The sequence below is a fragment of the Terrapene carolina genome, unplaced genomic scaffold (genome assembly GCF_002925995.2).
Source record: "Terrapene carolina triunguis isolate 2854851 unplaced genomic scaffold, T_m_triunguis-2.0 Scaffold212, whole genome shotgun sequence".
NCBI classification, from domain to species: Eukaryota; Metazoa; Chordata; order Testudines; family Emydidae; genus Terrapene; species Terrapene triunguis.
The window spans coordinates 11,184,896-11,210,178 of NW_020664563.1; the positions used below are offsets into that span (position 1 = coordinate 11,184,896).

At 44.8% G+C, this 25,283-nt stretch overlaps 1 protein-coding gene across 2 annotated transcripts in view; it reads left to right on the plus strand.

The window, feature by feature from the left end:
• LOC113407534 (ras GTPase-activating protein nGAP-like) overlaps positions 1–25,283 on the plus strand; it is a 279,190-nt gene that overhangs the window by 225,423 nt on the left and 28,484 nt on the right. For both annotated transcript variants that reach the window (XM_026656145.2, XM_026656146.2), the window contains exons 6-9: positions 11,993–12,146; positions 15,490–15,588; positions 16,270–16,824; positions 19,687–19,831. In XM_026656145.2, the coding sequence (XP_026511930.1) occupies positions 11,993–12,146; positions 15,490–15,588; positions 16,270–16,824; positions 19,687–19,831 (953 nt within the window). The remainder of the gene's footprint in view (positions 1–11,992; positions 12,147–15,489; positions 15,589–16,269; positions 16,825–19,686; positions 19,832–25,283) is intronic.

Below are 25,283 nucleotides of genomic sequence, written 5' to 3' on the forward strand. Positions count from 1 at the left end.
GATTCATACTGTTGTCAAATACAATCATGTAGTTACCGCAGTGTGAATTTCTCTAATGGAAGCAGGGCCTGTTCTTCAGAAAACTAGAAGTCGGGGCTACAGCTCCCAAAATTCAGAAGCTAGTTTGGTTAGACCCACCTTAGCACTCTCAGTTGGTATATCTAGGCTTGCTTGTGTTTTGTTGGTGGCTTGGGGAGGGGCAATATATTTTGTTTTTACCTGCCTCAACTGCATTTTTCACTTTTGTAAAGTGTCATGATCGTCTTAATTGGAAGCCAGACAGGTTATTTTTTACTCCATGAAGCCCAGTGGTAGAGTTGGATTGAGTAGTAAATGGGCTGCCCTGTACTTAGGACCCTGACAGGCTTCTTTGACTTTACAACATTATTGTGTGTTTAATGCATTTTCGCTCTCTCTGCTGGGCTGAATTCATTATTTGTGTCTGTCATGCTGCGCTGCTTCAATCGATAGCGCTGCCTTCTCTGTCTAAAAAGCAGTGCATAAAATCGTGGAGACAGCAAGGCTTCAGATGTTAGAGGCCTTGTTAACTTTGTGAGTTATGGAGAAACTGCTCACAGGATGTAGCCAACAAAGTGGATGATGTGCTGCTCCTTCAATCATGCCATGTCACCCATGCTGTTGTGACGAAAGGTCTGTCATTAACTCATATTATCAGGGACTTAACTCCATAGGCTTAAGCGTGGTAAATAAGGTCACTGTGACGTTGTGCAGTCTATGGTTTTATAAAAATATAATAAGTGAATATAATGTAACTGGGATATGCTTCATGCAAAAGGTTTCTTGTAAGGTATCATTACGAAGCTTATAATCTACTGAGTGTGATCATCCTATTTGTATAAATGTACCACTCTTGTATCTAAAACTAGAAATACAAAATATAACTCTGAGGTCCTATTGTAATTATGCAAAGTGTGGGCCATTAATGGTGGTTTGGAATCTTGATGATTCCCATTAACCAGGACCATTGTCTGCAGATGCCTGTGTTTTACTTGTAAGTCTTTCTGTATACGTGTGTGCTGGCAAGTGGGTAATGAAGTCTTGCAGTGACATGTGATCATGTCACCTGAACTGGAATCCATCTTTAACCTGGTGCTTTTCCAGTGAGGTGGGGGGTGGAAACCCAGAGGGACAAAGGGTTCCTGCCTTATGCAAAAGATATATAAAGGGGTGGAACAGAACAGAGAGAGAGAGGAGCCATCATGAAGAATCCCCTAGCTATCACCTGAGCTGGAACAAGAGCTGTACCAGGGGAAAGAATTGTGCCCAGCCCTAGAAGGTGTCCAGTCTGAGGAAAAAACTTACTGAAGCATCTCTAAGGGTGAGATTATCTGTATTTAGTTTGATTAGACATAGATTTGCGCATTTTATTTTATTTTGCTTGGTGACTTACTTTGTTCTGTCTGTTACTACTTGGAACCACTTAAATCCTACTTTTTGTATTTAATAAAATCACTTTTTACTTATTAATTAACTCAGAGTATGTATTAATATCTGGGGGAGCAAACAACTGTGCATACCTCTCTATCAGTGTGATAGAGGGCGAACAATTTATAAATTTACCCTGCATAAGCTTTATACAGGGTAAAATGGATTTATTTGGGTTTAGATCCCATTGGGAGTTGGGCATCTAAGTGCTAAAGACAAGCACACTTCTGTGAGCTGTTTTCAGGTAAACCTGCAGCTTTGGGCCAAGTAGTTCAGACCCTGGGTCTGTGTTGGAGCAGACAGAAGTGTCTGTCTCAGCAAGCCAGGGTGCTAGAGTCCTGAGCTGGCAGGGGAAACAGGAGCAGAGGTAGTCTCGGCACATCAGTTGGCAGCTCCCAGGGGGGTTTCTGTGATCCAACCCGTCACAGTCACCACCTGGTGATATCCTGTTATTTTTAATGGGGGATTTTGAAAACTTTAAACAAAGTTTTCTGTTATAAAATCTCTCACCCATGAGTAGTGTAAAGCCTGTGTGATGGGTTGGATCACAGAAACTCCCTTGGGACTGCCAACTGATGTGTCAAGACTACTACTACTTTCCCTGCTTTCCCTGCCAGTTTGGGACTCCAGAGCCCTACCTGGCTGTGCTAGACACGCTTGCCGGCCACAAACACAGACCCAGGTCTGAACCACGTCCCACAAACTGCAAGCTTAACTGAAAGCAGCTTAAGAAGTGTTCCTGTCTTTAACACTCAGATGCCCAACTCCCAACGGGGTCCAAACCCCAAATAAATCCCTTTTACCCTGTATAAAGCTTATACAGAACTTATACTCAGAACTTACAGGTAGCAGCCATGGTTCACATGCTACCTTGAACATCCTCATGTAGACTTCTTATGTGGATCCGAGCCTTCCAAGATCCATTGTCTGTTAAGTGCTTCTTGATTGGGCACTTAACTTGCAAATTCCTTTCTAAAGAATCTGACCAAATGCCTTACTAAGGCTATTTAAAATCAAACAAGTATACAGCCAATATTCATAACTTCGAATACAATAATGACACATGCATACAAATAGGATGAACATATTCAGTAGATCATAACCTTTACAGAGATATGTTACATGGCATATGTAGCATAAAACATACTCCAGTTATGTCATATAGACATTCATAAGTATATTTCCATAAAGCCTTAGGAGGTGCACCGTCACAGCCTACATTTGTGTTCCTCTGGCTACACTGGGTTTCATCTGAGAATGCTACCTTGCTACATGTGGATTGATGGACATTTGCTCTTACTGCATAAGGGAAGCACTGTTTTCTGGGGGGTGAAAGGGGGTAATTGCATTTAACACCAGTTACTTTGGTGTAGAAGCTGGCTATTGTACACACCCTATTTTTTCTCCTATAAAACAGCATACGGATTTTTAGCATGCAAACATGAATGATCAGATAGACCTAAGGGACTCCTGTGATGTCTTGGCAATGATTTGCAAACTGTAAATTCTATTTCAGGCCCTGGTGGTATTTGGCACCATCAGTCTGTTGTGTCAATGTGCCATGATCCTCTTAAGACACCTAGGGCTGGATTTAAAAATAATAGCTCAGTGGGCAAATGAATTGAGGTGTTCCAGAAATAGGGCCCAATGTAGGAGGTGAGGAAACAGGGAGCTGGAGAGGTAGATGCAAAGCATGGCAGCCTGAAAGGGAGGCCGGCTGGAGTGATTGAAAGCTGCTGCTTTCCCTATCTCTCCTCTCCCCGGGCTCCCACACCAACTTTCCCTCTTACAGCGTTGTCCTCAGAACTCCCACATATATGCCTCTTGCCCCAGCAGTCAGTACCTCCCACACATCTTTGCCACCTTTCCCCATTCCCCTATCAACTGTGCAGCTCCTACTCCAACACCTCCCCCGCCTTGTGCCTGCACTAGAGATGCTGCTAGGAGGGGGCCAGACAAGAGTTGCTAAAATAGTTGGGATTAAGCTGCTCTGCTTTCTAATACCAGGCTTGCTGCACTCTCTCAGCATAGCAATCCTTTTTCTGGGAAGTGGCCAGAGGGCGTTGTTGGCATTTGTGACTTTGCCGGCCCTTGGCCCTGTGACATGAACATTGAATTTTTAATATATTTGCACAGGAATTCTAAAGGACTCAGCAGGAGCTATCACAGGCAGCCAAGAAATCTAAACAATGAGGACAAATCCTTGTTCATTTGGAGAAGGGACTAAGTTGGGTAGATAAAGGCCCAAGGTGAAGCAGCAAGCCAGGAGAGAATAGTTAGGCTTCATCTACCAATAATAAAATTCACCCCAGCATCTTTATTGCTATCAATAAATTAACTGTTCTGTAAGAGAGTATTACTCTTTTGCTTGAAATGTGTAGCAATTTCTTTTGACATCACAGATGCTCTGCCAATGCATTTGTAAAGTGTTGTGCTACAGGACGATGAGGGAAAAGAATACTGCTTCAATCTCTTTGGAAAGAAATTGATGAGCGTTTGTAGCAGTACTAACCTCCTGGGCACCTTACGTGGAAGAGACTGAATGTTTAATGGAGTTGTGTTTGCATTAGTGGCCTCTTATCCGGAAATGCACCACTCGAATACAGCATCTTTGAAAGTGTGTAATTGTATACATTACTTTACTTTATAAATACAACCACAAAGGAAGCTAAACCCCAATGATTTTTAGTAAGTTTCACTTTGCAGCCAAAGGTCTCAGAAAATACAATTGGCTGGTATGGCGTGAAAAGACAACTGAGAATTCACATGTGAATGAGGCAGTGAAGATAGAAAGAGATAGCTAAGTACGAGGGAGGGTGATGGGGTGGGAGGAGGAAGAGGAATTTAAAAAAAAAAATTCTCAGCCTCTTTAAAACAATATTGAGTTTATTTATTCAAAGGACAAAAGAGGAAGATGCAACCATTAAAAATAGCTTGTGAACAAAGAAAGGTGAAAAATTAGCTTTTGTTTTTCTATAATTGTGTTTAATTAATATGAATGAATTAGCATTCTTCCCAACCTCCTATGTCTTTACTGCCCCTTTATTATTATTGGTTTATTACATATAAGAACTTTCCTAGCCTAATCCCTAGTGAATCTTACCTCCCCATATCTGAGGAGATACTCACAAAGGATGTCATGGTGTTATGCAAGTTTATAGGGCTAGATAGTCAGGAGACTTACTTCATCCCATTTCACAAAAAAAGCAACATTATTATTATTATTAAAATATACAATGTCATTAGCTTACCCCAAAATCATTCACAAAAATAAGCTCCTTCCTACCAAGTGGGTATGGAGAGAGATGGATATTGCTGTTTCATTTTTCTAATGGTTCCAAGATGTTCAGGTTCTATAGTGATAGAGGTGCAATTTATAGATAAGTACCTATAGATGCCAGGAGATTTACTTATCCTGGTGTGTTTCAGGATTTGGTATTGCAGACTTGTATCTATTCAGGATGTTGGCAGGTGGCCTGTGAGCAGAATTGTTTTGAGGTAGAGAGATGACCCAGGAACATTGTAGGGAAGGGGATTGGAGAATGAGAACTGCCATACAGGATGCAGCTGGGACTGCTGCAGTGGGGAATTGATCATCCTGCTTAAATATACTGAAACTGGATTCAAAACCAGGTTTCAGTATAGCTGGCTGGCATATCAGGCCAGCTGTTCAAAACTGGGATGTTAGCACAATACCTGTGCACCCAGTCTGGATCTGCATCTTCCACAGCACTGTTTTGTCACTGACTTACCTCACTTCTGCTATTCCAGTTTCTGGCTATCTCCTGAGCAGAGCCTGCTGTGCTCGCAAAATTGTTTCGGATCTCACAGTGCTCTAGCTTGAAACTTCCAGACTCCCTTCTCATTTGTGACCTAAGCCAGTTTTGAATGGAGTTTTCCAGATACATATATCCAATACAGTATCTCTCTGGGATGCAGTATCTCATGTTGCAATAGCATTTGGCACCATTTACTGTGTCCGCTTTCAGATTTTTCCTAGGCTGGTTCCCATTGCATTCGTCTCACACACTTGCATCTTACATGTGTTGGGAGTGTCTTCCTAAAGCATAAAAACATGTCTACTTAATCTAAAGGTAAAGCAGCATAAAAGATTCAAGGATAACATGCTTTGGATAGGAGATGGGGCAAGGAGACCAAATTAATACAGTCAATTTGTGGCTGGGAGTCTGAGAGCATCTCCAACCGGCCTCATAATCCTTCCCTTAGGTTTGTTTGTGTGGGGAGTAAAGATGGTTGAGCCTGCTTGCATATGCTCTCAGCAACGGCATTAAAGCTCTTTGAACAGCTGGGAGGGTTTTGCCCTGCTGGGATTTACTGCCACGTGGGAATCCTCCTGATTTAGTAAAAGTGATTTTATGGCATTATCAGATAGTCGTAGTTTGCCAAACGTTCCTTTCTGTGCTTGCTAAGAATGGACCCTGCCAGGCACCAGGGCAGCCAGTAGCCATGGCTTTGGGATTCGTGGTGAAGCGCTACCGCTGCTCTCAGACCAGCTCTTTCTACTATCGGTAGGTCCTCTCATTTTTTCCCCTCTATTCTTTGCAGTACGGAGGTGGAAAAAAGATAATATAAATGGAAACAAATCTCGCAGTGTTTTCACTTTCTCATTCACTCATTCTACTTAATCCTTGTTTAAAAAAAAAAAAAAAAAAAAGTGGGTGATTTTATCCTGTTTGAGATTTGGGGATAAAAATCTGTATTACGCAATTCGCTATTAAGGCATGACTCACTCAGGCGCACTCATTCAGCATATGTCATTTCTGTCTACACGCTGGAGAGTGCCGGGTGGGGGAGGAGGCGATGAAGCAGGTTGTCTGTAAAGAAATGTTGTCTCACTGGTCATGTTCTAGTGAGTGTTTCTCTTAGCCACTGCTTTCAGGTCTTATATAGCTGCTTTGTTTTTCAGGAAAGATTGAACAAGCCCACAAAGTTAAGCTTCCTGTCATAAACCTTCCCTTTGTGGATACAGACTCTACCCTGGCTGCCAGTTCAGTTGTCCCCTTTATAAACATCCCCCTTCATGGCAGATGCATTTCTGTAACCCACAGCGCACTGTCAAGCATGCAGAAAGGAGGCTCCACCCTACATAGTACATTTCCATAAATAGCATTTAAATGAAACATTATAGTTAAGTATTTGCTTCAGCAAAATAAAGGAGTCTGAAATGTTAGCAGTAGGGACTGTGATTGTCAGAGGAAAAATAATGTTATGATTGTGAAATTCAGCAGGATGTTCTGTGACACCATATGAGATTTATGTTAGACAAGCTGTGATCTGTATGGAGAAAGAGCTCAAAGGGCTTTGAAATTAAACATACATGGTTCAAACAATGAGTTTAGGGCTTTGGGTAGGGCCCTGCAATTAAACAAGATCTGAATCTCTGTGCTCAGAAAGAGCAGAGGCTCTTGTTTACATTCAAGTTCTATTCATTGTCAACAAATAAACTAAAGTTTCCAATAGTGAATAAACATACATATAATAAAACTGGTTAGACTCGTAGAATTGTTGACCAAGTAATGGGACATTTTGCTAATTGATAGTTGGAAAACCAAGCAGGGTGTGGTGCTTATAGAATGAATGCTTGCCATGGGAATCCACTGCTTCAGCCCTGGTTGAGTACACCTGTACTTCCGGACTGAGACGCTGTTGCTGACTTTAGGGTTCAGTTCAGCGGACCTGGGATTCCTAATTGCAATGTTGAGCAGAAACTCCACCACACGGGAATCCAGGTTCTGTCTGTTGATTTTGTGGATAAGTATTGAATTAATCCTTTTGATCTTAGGAAGTATCTCTGTTATTGCATCGGTGTTGTGTTGTGGATTTTTCTGAAGCATACAGGCATAACTTTCTGGACAATTTTTTAATTTGAGGACAGTTGAGACAAATGGGTTTTAGTTGGGCGGCTGGGCTGAGCAGGATTCAGCTCTCCTTACTAATATAATTCTAATCAACGTTCTTGAGTTTTACCTTGATTTGTTGATGAAGAAAAAATATTATGGGATTTTGTTCCTTCAGTGCTGTACTTATTTAATGTTTGGGTTTTAGATTATTGATATTCCCGTGTTGGGTTTGGAACAATATAATGCTCTCCCTAGTATGCTGAGTAATTGAAAGCCTCTTGTACTTTGTAGCTTGGCTTTTAAATAGGTCAAAATCAGCAGGACAGCTTCATCACCAAAGCAATTAGGTTTTTAACCCTTTTCCCCCTTATGCTTGCTAGAATACAGTAGTGGCTCATTAATCGATTGCTGTGTGTCCGATGCTGCCATTGGAAGCCTGAGGTTTTCAGTTCCCAGCCTCCTCTATTCACAACTGAAATCCTCCTGAACAGGAGAACTATTGAATCATGATGTGCAAGGAGACAGGGTCAGATTGGGGTTGGAGTTGTATGGTAGTGTTGCTGGAGATACCTTGTCAGTAGCGGTGGGATTCGGCGGCTGGGTCAGTAGTTTGGGGCATTGTCAAAGCTCTGATTGAGGAACATGCATACTTCACTGTGAGGACCACTCCCCATCAGCATTTGGAAAGAGGTGAGAAGTTGAAATGTTTCCCCGCACATTCCTCCTACCGTTACTTCTCATGATAGAAATGGTTGGTTGGTAATGATGCATTTTAACCATGTTTCCCTTATGCGGAGTTTTTACCATGTGCAGTAGATAGAAGAAATAGTAGGGAAAAGGTTACTCATTTAAGGTTCAGTGTAATTGAAATCAGGATTTGGGTAGTTAGTGGGGCTGTTTAATAGAAACAGATTTGTGCAAACAACCCTTCCCCCACGCTGGGCCTGCTTGATCTTCCTGTTTATAGTAATCCTGCTTCTCTGGGATTACCTCTCTCTTCACAGACACTCTAAGTAGTACTCATTTTTCCAGTAGCTTTCCATCTAATACGGGAAAGGCTCTTTTAATCTGGCATCATCACTGGACATTAGAAAAATAAGTGAGTGGCTTTGAGTTATTAACTGTGTGTCTATGCCAGAGGGGTAACGGGGTGGGCAAATTGTCTATTTTATTAATTACAACAGAATGTTGGATGAAACTATTTTAATAGAAATAAAATTTATTTCTATTGCAATTGCCTCTGACTGAATTATGTCCCGAGCAACAGTATCATAGATACTAAACAGTTTTACCAATAAATGAAAAATACATTGTGGCAATTGCAGATGCATTCATTCACATTTAACCCAACAAGCAACTCTCCAGTATCACTGTGGTGTGGGATGAGGTTGAGTTTTAATCAGTTGATAGTTGTTTGCTTGGCAGTGCTGAAAGGAACCAATCACCAAAAAGAAATCTGTGCAGGAGAAAATACAGTCACTTCCAGGGATTGCTAAAACTTATTCACAGCCCCTCTCCCCTGTCCAAACAAGACCATTTTATATCCAAGTTGATCTGAGATAAAACCACGTTCAAAATTAGTAGGCTAAAGAGAATGCTGCAGAGGAAACAAAACAGATGTTTTAGTAAAAAATTTAGCTTGCGAGGTGGGATATGGTAAATGTCTCCCAGCGGGGGAAGATCATATGTGAAGAAAGATAAATAGAACTTCTGTGATGTATTTTTCTTCAGCCCCCGCCCCATTCCTAGTAGGCCACTGACAAGCAGTTTTTTAAAGATATTTTCCCCTCCTTGCCATTCTTTACTATCTAGGATCTAGTTAACTTGTTAAATCCAAGGAAGAGCAATTCGCTCCTTGCTTGAAAGGTCACCTTTGCCTTGTTGCAGAGCATGCTCCCTGAGCCCTGCTGGCTGCTGCTTCTCCCTGCTGTCTTCCAGCTCTAACCTCCTTATAGATGCAGCACCATGGAAACAGGCCCAGTGTTGAGCAGGCTACGCACCGCCAGGAACCTTGTTTGTGTCACCTGAGGGGCAGGATGCAGCATGAACGATGAGGAGAAGGGATATTACTAAACATGTATGGATGGAGTAGCATTTCTTCCTGCCCAATGTTCCTGCCTGGCTTAAAATTCATCTGAAACTTTTAACCAAAGGCTTGAGATAAAACTACTGCTGGATTTTGTGCATTTCTTCCTCTGCACACCTGGATTTCTTTTCTGAGATGTAGCCCAGAAAAAGATTTGGAGAGGCTGTGATGTGGCACCACTATGATTTGGGGGTGCACTGCCAGATGGCTGTACAATTGCTTCATGTAGGTGCGCTTGATTGATGTAAATTAGAATGTGTTGGCCATTTTAACCCTCGGATGCTACAAATGTGATGGCTTTATCAGGATTTGTGAAAAGTTGCCTTGTTTTGGAAGGGGTCGTCTGTCTTCTCCTCCCTTCTGACCACCCCCTATTCTTCTGCTGTGAGCTGTTGGGGCTGGAATTAGCTGTTGGCGCTCTCAGCCAGTTGTTCCCTGGCATCGTTCACTAAAGGACCTTCTTTTGGAACTGAATTTGCTGAGAATTTGGGAGAGTTGCCACTTGGGTAGCCAAGTGACCTCAGCAGTTCTTTCTTTAGAGGAGAAATTTAAATTAGAGAGAGGATTTTGCATAGAATAATATTAAAGTGGTGCATTGTGGTGTGTTTATTTTAGACTTGCCCTACCTAATTGCAGCAAGTGTTCAATTATACATGGCTGAGGTTTTAGGTTTTCCTTGGTACAAGCTACTGCTGTAACCTATTATAAAAAATCACAGTGCAGACAAAGTGCTCATACTAATGTTGTCAATTTGTATTTGAAATCTTTTTTGTAGCATCCATCTTATCAGAATGCAGCTGTTCCCTCTGTTTAGATCATTTTAATATATTTAATGTAACCTACATTTTCTCTGAGAATGTCTAAAGATCCCATGTGAATCAACCGAAATGCCAGAAGGAGCTGATCTTGTGCAAAACTAAAATGAGGTGAACTCAGCTTGCTTCTTAATATTTATTCTTCATGGTATCCATGTCTTGGTAAGCTGCCTTAGAATTGGTGAAGATGCAAACAAAAATGCATTTGGAGAAGGCTTCCTGTTTTCAAATATCCCTCAATAAAGCTGCTGCTATGGTATTGAGAGTTTAAGATTTCTTTAATATTACGAAGTATTGGGTTTTCTTAAAAAAGAGTTTCAAGGGGAAGTACAGTTTTTCAGAGAATAAAGCTGCCAGCATAGCTAACAAAACCGTCCCAATCCTTCTTTGAATAGCCATTCGTAAATGTTTTTGCTTTGAAACGAAGGGCTTGTCTACACTTAAAACGCTACAGTGGCACAGCTGCACCGGTGTAGCGCTTCAGTGTAGACACTACTTATGCCAACAGGAGGGGATCTCCCATCAGCGTAGGTAATCCACCTCCCTGGGAGGCAGTAGCTAGGTCAACGGAAGAATTCTAGCATAGTCTGCATGGGGACTTAGGTCAGCTTAACAATGCTGCTCAGTGGGGTGGATTTTTCACACCCTTGACCGATGTAGTTAAACCGACCTAATTTTCTAGTGTAGACCAGGCCTACATTGTGGCCCAACTATGATGGGAAACCTTGGTGAGAAAGTATTGCTTTAAAGTGCAGCTGTACTCTGAAAAATGTGTGCACTACTACTCACACATCTGCTCCTCCTTATGCTTAGTCTTATTTGCTGTGCATTGCTGAATAGTGATAGAGTTAAGCAAGTGCTTTGCTGAATCGAGGCCTAGAGTAGCAAATATGTTTTTACTGTTTTTATCCCTGTTCACTCTGCAGAATCTAATGCAGTAAGAGAGGGACCTGGATTCTATTCCTTGTTTACTATCAATCATTTCGTTTACTAAGTTCCAGTTACAGGGATGATCAGTTAGGGATGAGTAGCCCCACCAAAGTAGTGCCATTGAAAGCACAATTTTACCTGCAGAACCTTCTATTCCAGGTAGTGATGCACAAGGAGGAAAGAACCTGAGGTGATAACATTTATTCTGGAGTCAGAAACTGGTACTTTACAGTGCCACTTTGACAGTAGACTGCACTAGGTCTACTTTATTTCATTCAGGCCTTGTCTACACAAACACTTAGCTCACAGCAAGCTGAGATAAGAGTCTACTCTGCACTAGCCTGCAGCACAAGTGCATGTGTGGACCCTCTGCTGCACACCAAAATTACTGTAGTGCACTTTATCTACCCTGCTTTGAAACAGTAGATTCAAGCGCACTGACAAGCTTCTAGTGCACAGCATCAGGGTCCACATGGACACTTAGTGCCTGGCAGTGTAGATTTACACCCCAGCTTGTCACAAACTAAGTTTTTGAATAAACAAGCACTAACATACAAGTATCACATGGAAATTTAATTCTGAAAATATTGTAAACCATTTGACATGCAAAACTCGTCCCAACACTCTAAAGGTGACAAGTTAGCTGGAGGTGTGTGTCTTTGAGAAGTCAGCAAGAGCCAAAAGGAGACTGACGGAATTTATTTTTTTTTAGGGTTATAAAGTACTTGTAAAATTGTACAGACTGGTTAACCCATCAGTCTCAATCTTCCTTTGTTTCTGGATCTTGCCAAATCTTGTTCAGGAGAGGTCTCCCTGACCCCCTCTTATTTTTCCCCTCTTGTCCTCTTTTTCAGGTCTCGTGGACTGCCAAAGCTGAAAGAATCTCGTTCACATGAGTCTTTGCTTAGCCCGGGCAGCGCAGTGGAGGCATTGGATCTTGGGATTGAAGAGAAAGTCTTTGTCAAACCACTTCACAGCAGTATCCTTGGACAAGACTTCTGCTTTGAGGTAAAGAAACTCCACCCCATAAAAGTACAGATTGCATGGTGTAGTCAGTCAGTATGCATTCCCAGTGTGCACTGTTTTGTGATTTCCTAAGTGGGTGAATAAATCTGTTTTCTCAGACATTTGAGGTTATGATGTAGACCATCATCGTAAGATTCTAAAGTCTTTGGGGTTAATGACGTCCATCAGTCAATGGGAATAAATCTTTTCAGTGACTGTACTCTTCTAATTGAATGTCTGTGTATCTGATACATATCTAAGCATTTGTAATGTGCATGCAGATATATGGCTTAAACTTGCTTGTTTCACTCCTCATAATCTGAATTCTCTTACAATACATTTTAAAAAAAAGTTAAATATGACCAAATTGAGAAGTCAGCTGATATAAGAGCTCTGCTCCAAAAGCCCTGTTCTGGCAGGTTATTGAGGAAAAGCTTGAGTAAACAGAGGCCTTGCAGGTGTCCGGAAGGTCAACAAACTTGAACTTTGTCAGGCAATCAAGGGATTAAATCTGTGGCTCAGGGCTTCTGCTGCCCACTGGCCTTCTCCCTCACTCCCCTGCATTCATATTATGGGGCTGTTAGCAACAGCACCCCAGCTGATCTTGGTTACCAACATACCATGTGAAGAAAGTGGCCTCTAAGTTAGAAAGGTCTGCAAAGTTAGTGGAAGGCTACTAAAGGTATATTACATAAATGTGCTTTTAAATTGGATAAACCCTACCTAAAACACATGTGTAAAGTTGACAGGATGAACAGCATATTATCAAGTCCTACTTCAAGGCCATCACGCTCAACACAACGTCATGGGCCCACTCGGTCTTCAGTGGAGTTATGCCTGGGATGAATATGGCCCCCGGTGTCTAAATCCCTGACGCAAAGATCTGTTTGCTCTATCAGAACGCCAAATATATCGGTCTCATCCCTTTTCCTTAAGGGAACACGTTCAGAAGCTGTTCCAACTCATTTCAGAGTAGTATCTGTTGTGTGGATATTGATCTCAAAGGCCCAAAGAGTTAAAGGTGTCTATAATCTCTTTCACTGTCCAACATTAAACAGAGATAGGTAGGTTTGGGGTTATTTTAAACAGAGGCCTTGGTTTTACTCAGTAACTTGACAAACACCCAAAAGCATTTATTCAAATGAAAAGTTTATTGATTAATCAGAAGAAGGAACAAGAAATCAAAACAGGCATTTATATTGAAACTCAGGTTGAGTGATTATGCAAAAACAAACTTAGTCAAAACCTTTAAAGCCTTTCTCCTTTTGGAGGCAAAAGATCAGTCTCTTATTTTCAGAACAACTTTTCTTTGATGAAAAGGAAAGAGTTAATTTTACTCCAGCCTTGATGTGTAGAGGGCATTTACTTATCCTCGGCTTAACAGACAGACACAAGGCAGAGGAGAGACAGGTGAGAAAAGATGGGTGAAATAAGCTTTTGCTGATGTTTTTGGAACACTGGACAGCTGATTAGTTACAAGAGGATGCTTTTGGTTGGCAAGTCGACCATGACACCTGCTACTTGGATCCTGATTTACGATCTGGTCAGGGATGTCATCTTACTGGATATTTTCTTCATAGACAAGGCAGGCTTGGATGAATACAACATAGTTGACTTCAGGATTCGATGAAAAGCCAAGAGAGTGAGAGATTAGAATAGAAGGAAAGAAGGGAGGGCATAAAATAACACCACAAAGCAGGGGTTCTCAAACTGGGGGTGGGGACCCCTCAGGGGGTTGCATGGTTCTTACGTGGGGTGGAGCTGTCATCCTCCACCCCAAACCCCACTTTGCCTCCAACATTTATAATGGTGTTAAATATATTTAAAAACATTTTTAATTGATTGGGGGTGGGGGTCGCACTCAGAGGCTTGCTACGTGAAAGGGGTCACCAGTAAAAAAGTTTGAGAATCATTGCAACAAAGGAAGGGAAAATGATACAGGATCTTACGTGCCCCTGCAATGCTGGCAATTATATATCCCCGCTAATGGGCTTGAGGACTGGATGTCACAATCATGTGATGACTTTCAGCACTCACAGGTGAAAACAAAGTACCATGAACAAGATTAAGGCCAGCAGGCCTTCCTCTCAGGAAGAAAGTCCTTTAGATGAGTCAAGGTGAGCTGGGATGAGTTGCAGTGCTGGCAGTTCGGGGGATAAGCGGGGACACCAGGTGGGATGGGAGATGAGAGGGAGAACTGAGCTGAGCTGATCATGTCTTTTTTCAGTCTCTTTAAGAAAGGGTAAAAGTGGGTGTCATAGTTCATCTCCCTTGTTATTTTGTCCACCAATTAGGCCTCGTATCCGTCACACCAATTTTGGTCTATTAATTCTGGTTCCACATCTTCCGTTTTTAGACAGCATAATTTCAACAATCTTTGGGTTATATCAACATGGCCTTTTTGGTTTAGATTAATCAATCTTCTTTGGTTCTTTTGCACTTGTTACAGCATTCCGCATTATAAACAACTTGACCTATTTTTCATGGTTATTGTAACATCTTACGAACTTTCACATACTTTTTACATCTGAGCTCACAATAGAGGTATACTTTGTAGGCTCAATAGTCACAACATAGCCCATTGGCTGGAAGCACTTCCTATTCTGCTTCAATCTTCCTGGGTAGACAGAAGACAGCTGGCAAAACAAATGCAAAATTTAGTGCTAAAATTTAGTCTTTTAGTGGTTTCCCCATGCTCATATATTTGAATGGGACCAAGAACAGGGAGAGCTGGCAAGGCCAAATAAAAATTGAAGCAAAATGTGACTGTCTCCTTATGTGCACAAACAGACCTAGCGTCTGTTTTGCTCCAAATGGTGGTATCTCTTCCAAAAGCAAAGTAAAACATTTTGGCTGTTTCAGCCCATTGATGTGTATCGTACCCAGAGTGTGCACTTTTTAGCTTCCTGAAGACAGTATTTCCAGTGACATCCAGCAGGGATTTTTGTGCATCAGACCTTTCATCAACATGTGACTAGTCTCTCCCTACACCTGCTCTGTTAATGATCAGATTGTCTGCCTTGGGGACTTACAGGGATATTGCAAGTATCTAGAGGCTGCAGTTCAGTTAGCATGTGCACAAATTTCAAATTGCTGACTACATCCTTATTTTACAGTCTCTCAGAACATTTGGGTAGAACAGTGTGTTTCCCTTCAGTTTTATACCCATCTGAGCTGAGGTTTTTTTCTCTGCACTCTGTGTCCTTTTCAGGCTTGTTCCTTCCGTGCTCCCATATTTTGCTGCCTCTTTCATATTTGCTCTCAATGCTTGAAAGTCACCTATGACTTTTGCTCCTTTTTCTGCTTTGCAGTCTTGCCAGAACTGGACCTATTTTTTGTGTTTCAGGTAACCTACTCCAGCGGCAGTAAATGTTTCAGTTGTTCCTCTGCAGCAGAGAGAGACAAGTGGATGGAAAACCTACGCAGGACAGTGCAGCCTAACAAGGTAATAGAAGAGGAAGCTGCAGAAGCATTAACACCAGTAAAATGTACATGACACGATTGGATTCTTGTCCAGATGATATATTAAACCATCACAGAGGTGCTCACCTATTTAATTAGGTTGATCACACCAAAGTAGCTACTGAGGAAGGAGGCCACTCTTGGTGTACCAAAATCTACCAGGCACCACTTTATGTAGAGTGCAATAGGCTAAACCTTTAACTAATATATTCCTGTTACCTTGCCTCCTGATCCTCATCTCTAAGAACTTCCATTCATTGAGACTGATCAAGGAACTACCATTGTCAGTCAGGCGAAGCATCTGGTTGCTAGGCTTTAGATTGGGTTCCTTCTAAAGTGTGACCCAGGAGCAAGGATACAGAGCGTCATGGCCCAATAGAGGGGTTAGCTCTTGGTAACATAGTGATTTCTTTCTGTGTTTTAAAACAAAAAATTTTTTTTTACTGAGTTACCAGAAATTTTATGAATCTGCCAGCTTCTGAATGGCAGAAGCGAAGAGCAAGTTTGTGTTCTGAACCAATTTGATCAAATTGATTCAAAGGTGATCAAATAGCGATGTATAAAATACACTCATTGCGTGATCAGTGTTTTCTGTTTGAAAAGAAAATGCTCTTTTTCCTCATCACTTTCTCTAAATCAACGCTGAGCTCTTTGTTCTGCACAGGACAACTGCCGTCGAGCCGAGAATGTGCTCCGTCTCTGGATCATTGAGGCCAAGGACTTGGCCCCCAAGAAGAAATACTTCTGTGAGCTGTGCCTTGACGACACTCTGTTTGCCCGCACCACCAGCAAAACAAAAGCAGACAACATCTTCTGGGGCGAACACTTTGAGTTCTATGGCCTCCCGCCCCTCCATAGCATCACAGTTCACATCTATAAGGATGTGGAGAAGAAGAAGAAAAAAGACAAGAATAACTATGTAGGACTGGTCAACATCCCCATGGCCAGCGTGACTGGCCGTCAGTTTGTGGAAAAGTGGTACCCAGTCAGCACACCTACGCCCAATAAAGGGAAATCAGGGGGGCCTTCCATTCGGATCAAGTCCCGATACCAGACCATCACCATCCTCCCCATGGAACAGTACAAAGAATTTGCAGAGTTTGTTACTAACAACTACACCATGCTGTGCTCAGTGCTGGAGCCTGTGATCAGCGTGAGGAACAAGGAGGAGATGGCCTGTGCTTTGGTGCACATTCTTCAAAGCACTGGCAGAGCCAAGGTAAGAGCAGAAGGAACACATCACAATGATTCCTGAGGCTCATAAGCATTTCTCATGGGTTTTAAAAAAAAATAATTCACAGATTAGGAAGGCTGGGTTTGCATAAATTTAAATAGAGATTAAGATGGAACTAATATGAGGGGTGTACAGCTCTGGGAATGGGAGTTAGAGGAGGGGAACACTACCAAAGGGGAGAGCCTGTAGAAGGGAAGCGAAGTAAAGCAAAGCAGAATGAGCGTTTTAAAGAAGTTTGGGCAAATCCTTTATAAAAGGAAGGCAATATAGGTGTGCAACACATTACCAAAGGCAGAAGTAGAATCTGTAAGTGGGAATATATTCCAAAGTTCTAGATGTAGACACTTAGAGGAGATAATTATTGCAGGGTTAAAACATTAGCCCATGTAGGTGGAAGGACTTCATAGCATCCTACCATCACAGAATGTTACATTTGTACCTTGAGTACATAAAACTATTTCCTGCATTGCTGGATAGGTGATGCACCATGAACACTGTAGCATCAAGGGGCTTGCAAATAAAATTTTGTAAATGTGTCTTATAAACAGTGAACAGCAAGGGTTCACCACAGTTAACATGGGTGATTAGCACTTGGATTAGCCTAGCTGGATTGTGAGTTGCCACTCTGAAAAGCCATACCCGCATTGCTGCATCCTCACACTGGTGCTGCACTCACTTGTGTGTGTCGCTCAGACTTCTGGGACGTATCCCATGGTTCTTCATTTGCAATAAGCTGAGCTACTCTATGATTCTATCCCAACTTGTCTGTTCTTCTGGGCACACGGGGCATTGTGGGAAGACATTGGAGGACTATCCGCGCTCAGGTGGTCACTTTGTCACTGCAAAGCGGGTAGATTACCAGCCTGAGTGAAAGTGGTACCCAAGCTGTACCTCTATGACCCCCAGCTGTACCAGCTACCCTGAGTTTTTAAAGCACAGCCAAACTTGGGTGAACCGGGTGTTGTGTGTGGACGGGAATGTTTACATAATCCTTTAACTTTTATGTACTATATTTACCATCTTCCACTGCACATGTCCCTCTTGATAGAATGTCCTTTATGACCAAGTGTCTCTCCTATAGCATTGAACTGTAATAATTCTGGCAAGCTATCTCCAGATTCCTTCAATGTTCCTTGCAACAGATAAGTAAATTAGCATGTTAAAGCTGGTTTCAGAGTAGCAGCCGTGTTAGTCTGTATCCGCAAAAAGAACAGGAGTACTTGTGGCACCTTAGAGACTAACAAATTTATTAGAGCATAAGCTTTCGTGGGCTACAACCCACTTCTTCGGATGCATATTGAGTGAAACATATAATCGAGGAGATATATATACCCACATACAGAGAGCATGAACAGGTGGGAGTTGTCTTACCAACTCTGAGAGGCCAATTAAGTAAGAGAAAAAAAACTTTTGAAGTGATAATCAAGGTAGCCAAGTACAGACAGTTTGATAAGAAGCAAGTGTGAGAATACTTACAAGGGGAGATAGATTCAATGTTTGTAATGGCTCAGCCATTCCCAATCCCTATTTAGCCCTGAGTTGATTGTGTCTAGATTGTGTCATGTTAAAGCTCTACCTTTTGTAGTGCTTGTATTTTGGATTCTAATGTACTGGTGAAATCTTACGATGTAGGATATTACAACCTGGAGCTCTCAAGTGAGCAATCCAGGATGTTGTTATATTGTTGTTACGCTTGAATCTCACTAATTTACACTGATTGGGAAAACTATTGCCAATTTTTAGAGAAAATAAAAAGGTAAGTAAATAACAATAAAGCAAGGGTAATGTAGTTTGATTGTAGTTATTAGAGGCTTCCTAGTATACTAGTAATGTGCTTCAGTAAATTTTGTGAAGTAGCATTTTAGGGATGTGAGACCTCACGACCTTTAACTGTGTGAGAGGCTGCCACTTTTTTCCCTGCAGATTAGCAAGCTTCTGTTGTATTATTCACGGAGGCTTGATGGGATGTTAAAAGATGTAGAAAACAAACAAAAATTTGGTCTCTGCCCCCAGGAGCCTTATAGTGTCTGAGGCTGGATTCTGGAAGGAGCTGATTGCTTTCTGTGGGATGCTGAGTGCCCTCAGTTCCCGCTGGAGTAAGCAGCTGAGGAATTTGATTACCACTGCAGGACTAGGTCCTGTATTAGGAGCTTGCAGTCTGCTTTGATTCTTGCCCTTTGTTCTGTCTGGCGTGCCTGATAGCCTGAATGCAGTTCAACACAATGCTAAATCAAGGCATAGTAGGAGTGCTAACTTTGTCTCCCAAATCCCCAGCCCATTTTATGCTCATTAATTTCATTGGTCTAAATCCTTCTTAATAAAATTCCTGTATTCAATAAAAAGTTGGATTTGCTTTCCTCCTGATATTTTGAGTTTGGATAGCAGGGAAACAGAGCTAGTTATCTCTAACATACATCAGTAAAGCATGACTATAACATGTCAGCCATGGAGGAGTGAGTATGTCATAAAATGTCAAAAAAGCTTGGTTGTAGGGATTTTTTATTTAGAGGCTTGCTTCCACCTTTCTAATTTTACCCACCAGTCCCAGCTGCTATTCCAATTTTAGAAATGAGTCCAAAAATGACAGAGCTGGGGATCTGTATTGGCCTATGCAGTCAGGTACACAAATGTGAGGGGAACTCTAGCTAATCTGTATAGCCCCCAGTGGTGTAATATCTGCATGCCTTCCCCGAGGCCAGGCACTTCAGTTCAATAATCCTCTCATCCTGTTTTGAAGAGTGCAGGGCTCCTTTTACTCTTCCCATCTGGGTTCTAAAGTCGTTGAAAGAGCATAGCATGATTCTGTTTGGTTAATAAACCTTATTCCTGCTGGACTTTTTCCCTCAGGACTTCTTGACCGATCTGGTGATGTCTGAGGTAGATCGCTGTGGGGAGCATGATGTTTTGATCTTCAGGGAGAATACGCTTGCAACCAAAGCCATTGAGGAGTACCTAAAGCTGGTAGGACAGAAGTATCTTCATGATGCACTAGGTAAGAAAGTACGAGTCTCTCTCTTTCTCTCTCTCTCTCTTTCACAGAACCTAGAGCCAAATACTGTCAGAGCAATCCGCCAAGTAACATGGCTGTGCTTTGAGTATCCTGGTGGGAAATGCATTGACTGCTACTCCAGCCTCAAGGCTGGAGTTGGTTCTATGGCTCTAGGATCCCCGTGTACTGAGATCCATGGCCCCTTGCCACATAGCACCAGATCCACTGGCCTCAGCCAGTGCATACAACGGCACAGGTATCTTTCACCTAGGGGACTTGTGGCATGTCCCTTGTGTGTACTCCTGAAATGCTGCTCTCTCACCATGTGCAGTAGAACCTCACTGGTTCTGCTGCATCTGGGCCCTTCTTGTTTATGGAGCGCAGAGACAAGATTTGGCTCCTAAGATTTGCAGCAGCTGAAAAAAGATCACACTCACTTCTGTGTGGATTAAGGGGTCCCGTTTAATGGTTATCTCATCCCAATGCTCTACATTTTTCTAGGTACCATCTTTTCCCTTGGTTCTCCTTATTGATTTAAATGTCATATCTCTTCATTATGATTTGTGAATCATTCAGTATGGACTACGTGAATAGGGATAAAGGTGATTTTGATAATCTAACAACTAGGAAAGATACTGACAATATAGATGAAGTTCAGTGCTTTTGCATCGTGCAAGATTTGCATCTGGCTATTGCTGGTGAATCCAGTATCACGTATAATCCCAGCTGAAAGAAGCTAAGTGGAAATTTCAAGAAAGGGTCAGAAGTGTTCTGCGTAAACTTGCGTAGCCCCTTTGGTGGGGGAAAGGAACCGTAATGTTGAAGATGTTCCATACAGCAGGGCAGCCCAAAGTCCCACCTGAAAACTGATATGCACTAGGGGTGTGAGTCTGAGTGCAAAGCTGATCATCCACTGGATTTTATTGCTGGGGCACCTCCAACCAAGCTGTTCCTGTTCATTTGTCAAGGAAGGTACAAGTCCAAGCCAGTATTAGGGTTGGGTGCATGTATGTATTATAATAAAGATTTGATAATTTGTATACACACTAGGTGCAGCATTGAGCTACTGGCAAATTTCCAGGGTGGCCCTCTGAGTCACAAGCTTTGGTCATGACCTCTGCTTTTAAGCAATTAATTCAATACCCTGAGAGTCACGTTTCTCTTAATCCCACCCTAACCTTCTAATCCTGCACCAGATGCAAACAGAAATATTCAGGGTTACATGTGGCCAGCTGGAGAGAATGAGGCTGTGAAGCTAGTGAGCATCACAAACCAGGAGAACCTGCTTCAAGCTGTTCCGGTGACCCTTTGAGGATACTTGTCTGAAGTGCTCTTTACTCAAGGAAAAGAACAGAATCAGTTGTTCTCCAGTTGCTCATCTCAGCCTACATGCTTAGCTCTTGCTCTTGTGATGTCCCAGGTCTCGAACCCAGACCTAGGAGTCCACAGACAGCAACTGCATCCTGTCCTCCACCCAAGGTCTGCTGAAACCTGGTGGGCCAAGAAGCTAGTAGGACTATAGCCTCAGTCAAGGCACCATCCACGGAAGCCCTGACTGGAGGATTGTCCAGCTCTACCAGTTGTTCCAACCATGCTATTTAAGCCAGAAGGTGGCACAAAAAGTTTGCCCAAGCAACAAGGTGATTTCTTCTTGTGGTTACATTGGACCCTGCTTGTGCTTGCACCCAACCCTGTTCCTAATTCCTGCTCCACTCCTGTCTCACTCATGTCTTCACTCCTGTTCCCACTGTGCTCCATCCCCGTGCTTGATCCTTGCCTCTCCTCTAGTTCCTGCCCTTACACCTCACTTCCAACCATCTGTGACCAGTCCTGGCTCCGACCCCGGCTTCTGACCCTGACTTTGGCTTGACCATTGGCTCTGACTTTTGCTATCTGACCTCAGCCCTGACCCTCAGCTTCGATACTTGCTTCTGACTCTGGCAATTAGAAATTGACTCTGGTGCTGACCCTTGGTGCCATTCCCCAACCTGGACACCTGCTCTGCCCACTAGACCTGACTCCTGCTCTACTAGGCCAGACCACCTGCATCCCCATAACAGCACTCACCCTAATCCCCCTCAACTTCCTGCCTTACTAGCCTTACCCCTTCCAGCAAGCCTGCTTGTCTACCTGTCTTACCTGCACAGAGACACAGCTGGCTGTGTGTCCATTCCTACCTGCCCCCCCAGCTTTGCTCTTGACACATACCACTGCCAAACAAATAATTCCAGCCACAAGTGCTATCCCAACATTGGGTATGTCTACACAGCGACTAGACACCTGCAGCTGGTCCATGCCAGCCGACTCGGATTGCAGGGCTATTTCACTGTCACGTAGACATGTGAGGTGGGAGTGTCCCAAATTGGGCTCCAGTCTGAGCCCAGAAATCTATATAGCAATGAAACAGTCCCTTAGGCTGAACCCTGCAAGCCTGAGTCAGCTGGCACGGGCCAGCTGCGGGTTTTTCGTCTGCTGTGTAGACATACCCATTGCGACTCAGAGTGCGCACAGCTCCTAGTAAATGGACAACCTCCCTACAAGGAGGCTGTGACGAACTGGGACTGTTCTTAATGTGGCCTTTGAATGCTGAGTGGGGAGTGTTGGCTGGGAAGGCAGGGGAGTGTGGCTAGGATGGTCTGCATGGGGGGATGGGAGACTGGCCGAGGGAAGATACCCGAGCATGTAACATGAGAACCCAGGAAGGGGTTAGAGGCCAGGTGACACCTTTGCCCGGGAAACTGAACAAAGGCTGGGGAGGAGTTTCAGTGCTGGCTGGTGGAATGGCTGGGAGGCAGACGGGGCTCTGACCCCCAAGGGGCTGTGGTGCCCTGGGACCCCAAGATGCACCTAATTGGGGGGGATCCTGTTGTCTGTGCCTGCAAGACCTGTCTTGGACTGTGTTCCTGTCGTCTAAATAAACCTTCTGCTTTACTGGCTGGCTGAGAGTCATGGTGAATCGCAGGAAGCCGGGGGTGCAGGGCCTTGGGTCCCCCCACACTCCGTGGCGGCGGTGGGATCTACTGTACCCCATGGACGGCGCTTCCTGCAGTAAGTGACTGGGGAGAGTAAAAAGAAGGGGGATCAACAGGGACCAGGTGGGCTGAAGAGTCAGAGAGAGACGGTTCAGGGGGCGATTAACCCCTGGGAGTGTGTGACCAGAGAGAGGGACTGTTGCAGTAACAGGGTCCCCCGGGGGGTCGCAGCAAGCGGTCCCGGGGCGGAGGAGTCTGCAGCTCGACCCTGGCAGAGAGGTGGTGACCTGAAGAAGGGCTGGCACACTAGGGGTCTCCCTGGAACGGTGGAAAGTGGAGAGCACAGGCCGGCGAGTGGCCAGCAGGAGGATGTATGCTAAACGCCTTAAGAGCGACCTGGTGGAGCTATGCAAGCAGAGGGGGCTGCGCATTGGGAGGTCCACCAAAGAACAGCTAATTGCCCAGCTGGAGGAGAAGGATCGCTTGGATGAACCGAGCCCTGTCCCTGAGGGAAACCACCCGGCGGATGCAGCGTGGACCCCGGGACCCAACCTGGCTGGGAGGGAGCAGGCTGCTGCCGAGGGCATCCCGAGAACCTGCCTACCTATGTCTACGGGAGGGGTTGGGGGAAACCCAGCAAATACCGAGGACACCCTGACCCCGGCGGCCAGCAGGGGATCGTCCCGGCAGAGCTCCCCGTCCCTGGAACGGATGCGGCTGGAATGTGAATGGGAGATGAGACTGGAAGAGCTTGAGTTAAGGAAGCAAGAACTGAAGCAGGAGCTGGAAGAGAAGGAGAAACAACATCAGCATGAGGAGAAACGGCGTCAGCATGAGCGGGAAGAGAAGGAGAACCAACGTCAGCATGAGCTGGAACTGGCCAGGGTGAGGAGCAGTGGGGCCCCGGCTGCGGTGAGCGAGGGGGGACCCAAAGCTGCAAAGAGCTTTGATAAGTGCTTCCTGGCCCAGCGTAAGGAGGGGGAGGACATGGATACCTTTCTGACAGCCTTTGAGAATACTTGCGAGCTGCTCCAGGTTGACCCTGCAGAGAGGCTCCAGTTTCTCATCCCCTCACTGGACTCCACAGCCAGGGAGGTGTACAGCCGACTGAAAGGGGCGGAGACAGGGGACTACGAACTGTTCCAAAAGTCCCTGCTCCGCGAGTTTGGGCTGACCCCTGAGATGTACCGGAAAAGGTTCCGGAGTCCGCGTAAAACCCGTGAGGTCACATACCTACAACTAGCCAACCGGGCGCAGGGGTATGCCCGCAAGTGGTCAGCTGGGGCCCAAACTAAAGAAGACCTGCTTGACCTATTCGTACTGGAGCACGTGTATGAGCAGTGCCCATCTGACCTGAGGCGATGGTTGATGGACCAAAAGCCAGAGAACCCGCAGCATGCAGGCCAGCTGGCCGATGAGTTTGTGAACAGTCAGGCAGGGGATAACAGGGAGGAGTCCCAAAGGAACAGTCCCACCACAATGCAGAGAGAGGGTCACGATGGGACCTCCCAGCGGGGAAATATAGGGAACGCCCACCAAAGGGGAACATCCAGCATCAGGTCCATCCGACCCGCTCGAGGGGACCCACGGGACATGGCCTGCTATCACTGTGGCCAGAGAGGCCACATACGGGCCCAGTGCCTCAGGCTCAGGGACAGACTGAGCAGATCCAACCCACAGAGGGTTGACTGGGTAAAGACCCAGCCGGACGAGGGGCAGCGTTCCCAGGTAAGGGGGGCTGGCAGCGTACCACCTGCTAAGAAGGGAGGAGAGCTCCAGGCCAGTTCCTCTGGGGTGCTGGATGCTCCAGACTCAGGGTTTTTGGTTTACACGGCGGGCGCGGGGCTGTCCCTGCGGAGTGAGTACCTTGTTCCCCTGGAGGTGGATGGGAGGAAGGTCAATGGATACTGGGATACGGGTGCAGAGGTCACGCTGGCCCGGCCCGAGGTGGTGGCCCCAGATCGGGTGGTGCCCAACACCTACCTGACCCTGACGGGGGTGGGCGGGACCCCAGTCAAAGTGCCCATGGCGAGGGTACACCTGAAGTGGGGGGCCAAGGAGGGCCCCAAGGATGTGGGGGTACACCTGTATTTGCCCACTGAGGTGTTGATGGGGGGGAGGACCTGGAGGACTGGCCAAGCAACCCCCAGGGTGCCCTGGTCGTGACCCGTAGCCAGAGCCGGCGAGGGGCACTGCGCCCTGACAACGGGGAGGGTGCCTTGCCCGAGGCGCAGGACCCTAACCTGGTGGGGAGGGAACGCCCAGGGACACGGCTCAGGGAGGCTGCGGCTTCAGACCCAGGCAGTGAAAGAGAGCAGGTGGCCATCCCTGTCCCAGCTGCTGAGTTCCAGGCTGAGTTGCAGAAAGATCCCTCCTTGCGGAAGATAAGGGACCTGGCTGACCTCAGTGTGGTACAGACCATGGGGAGAGGTGGCCGGAAAAGGTTCCTGTGGGAGAAGGGGTTCCTGTACCGAGAATGGGCT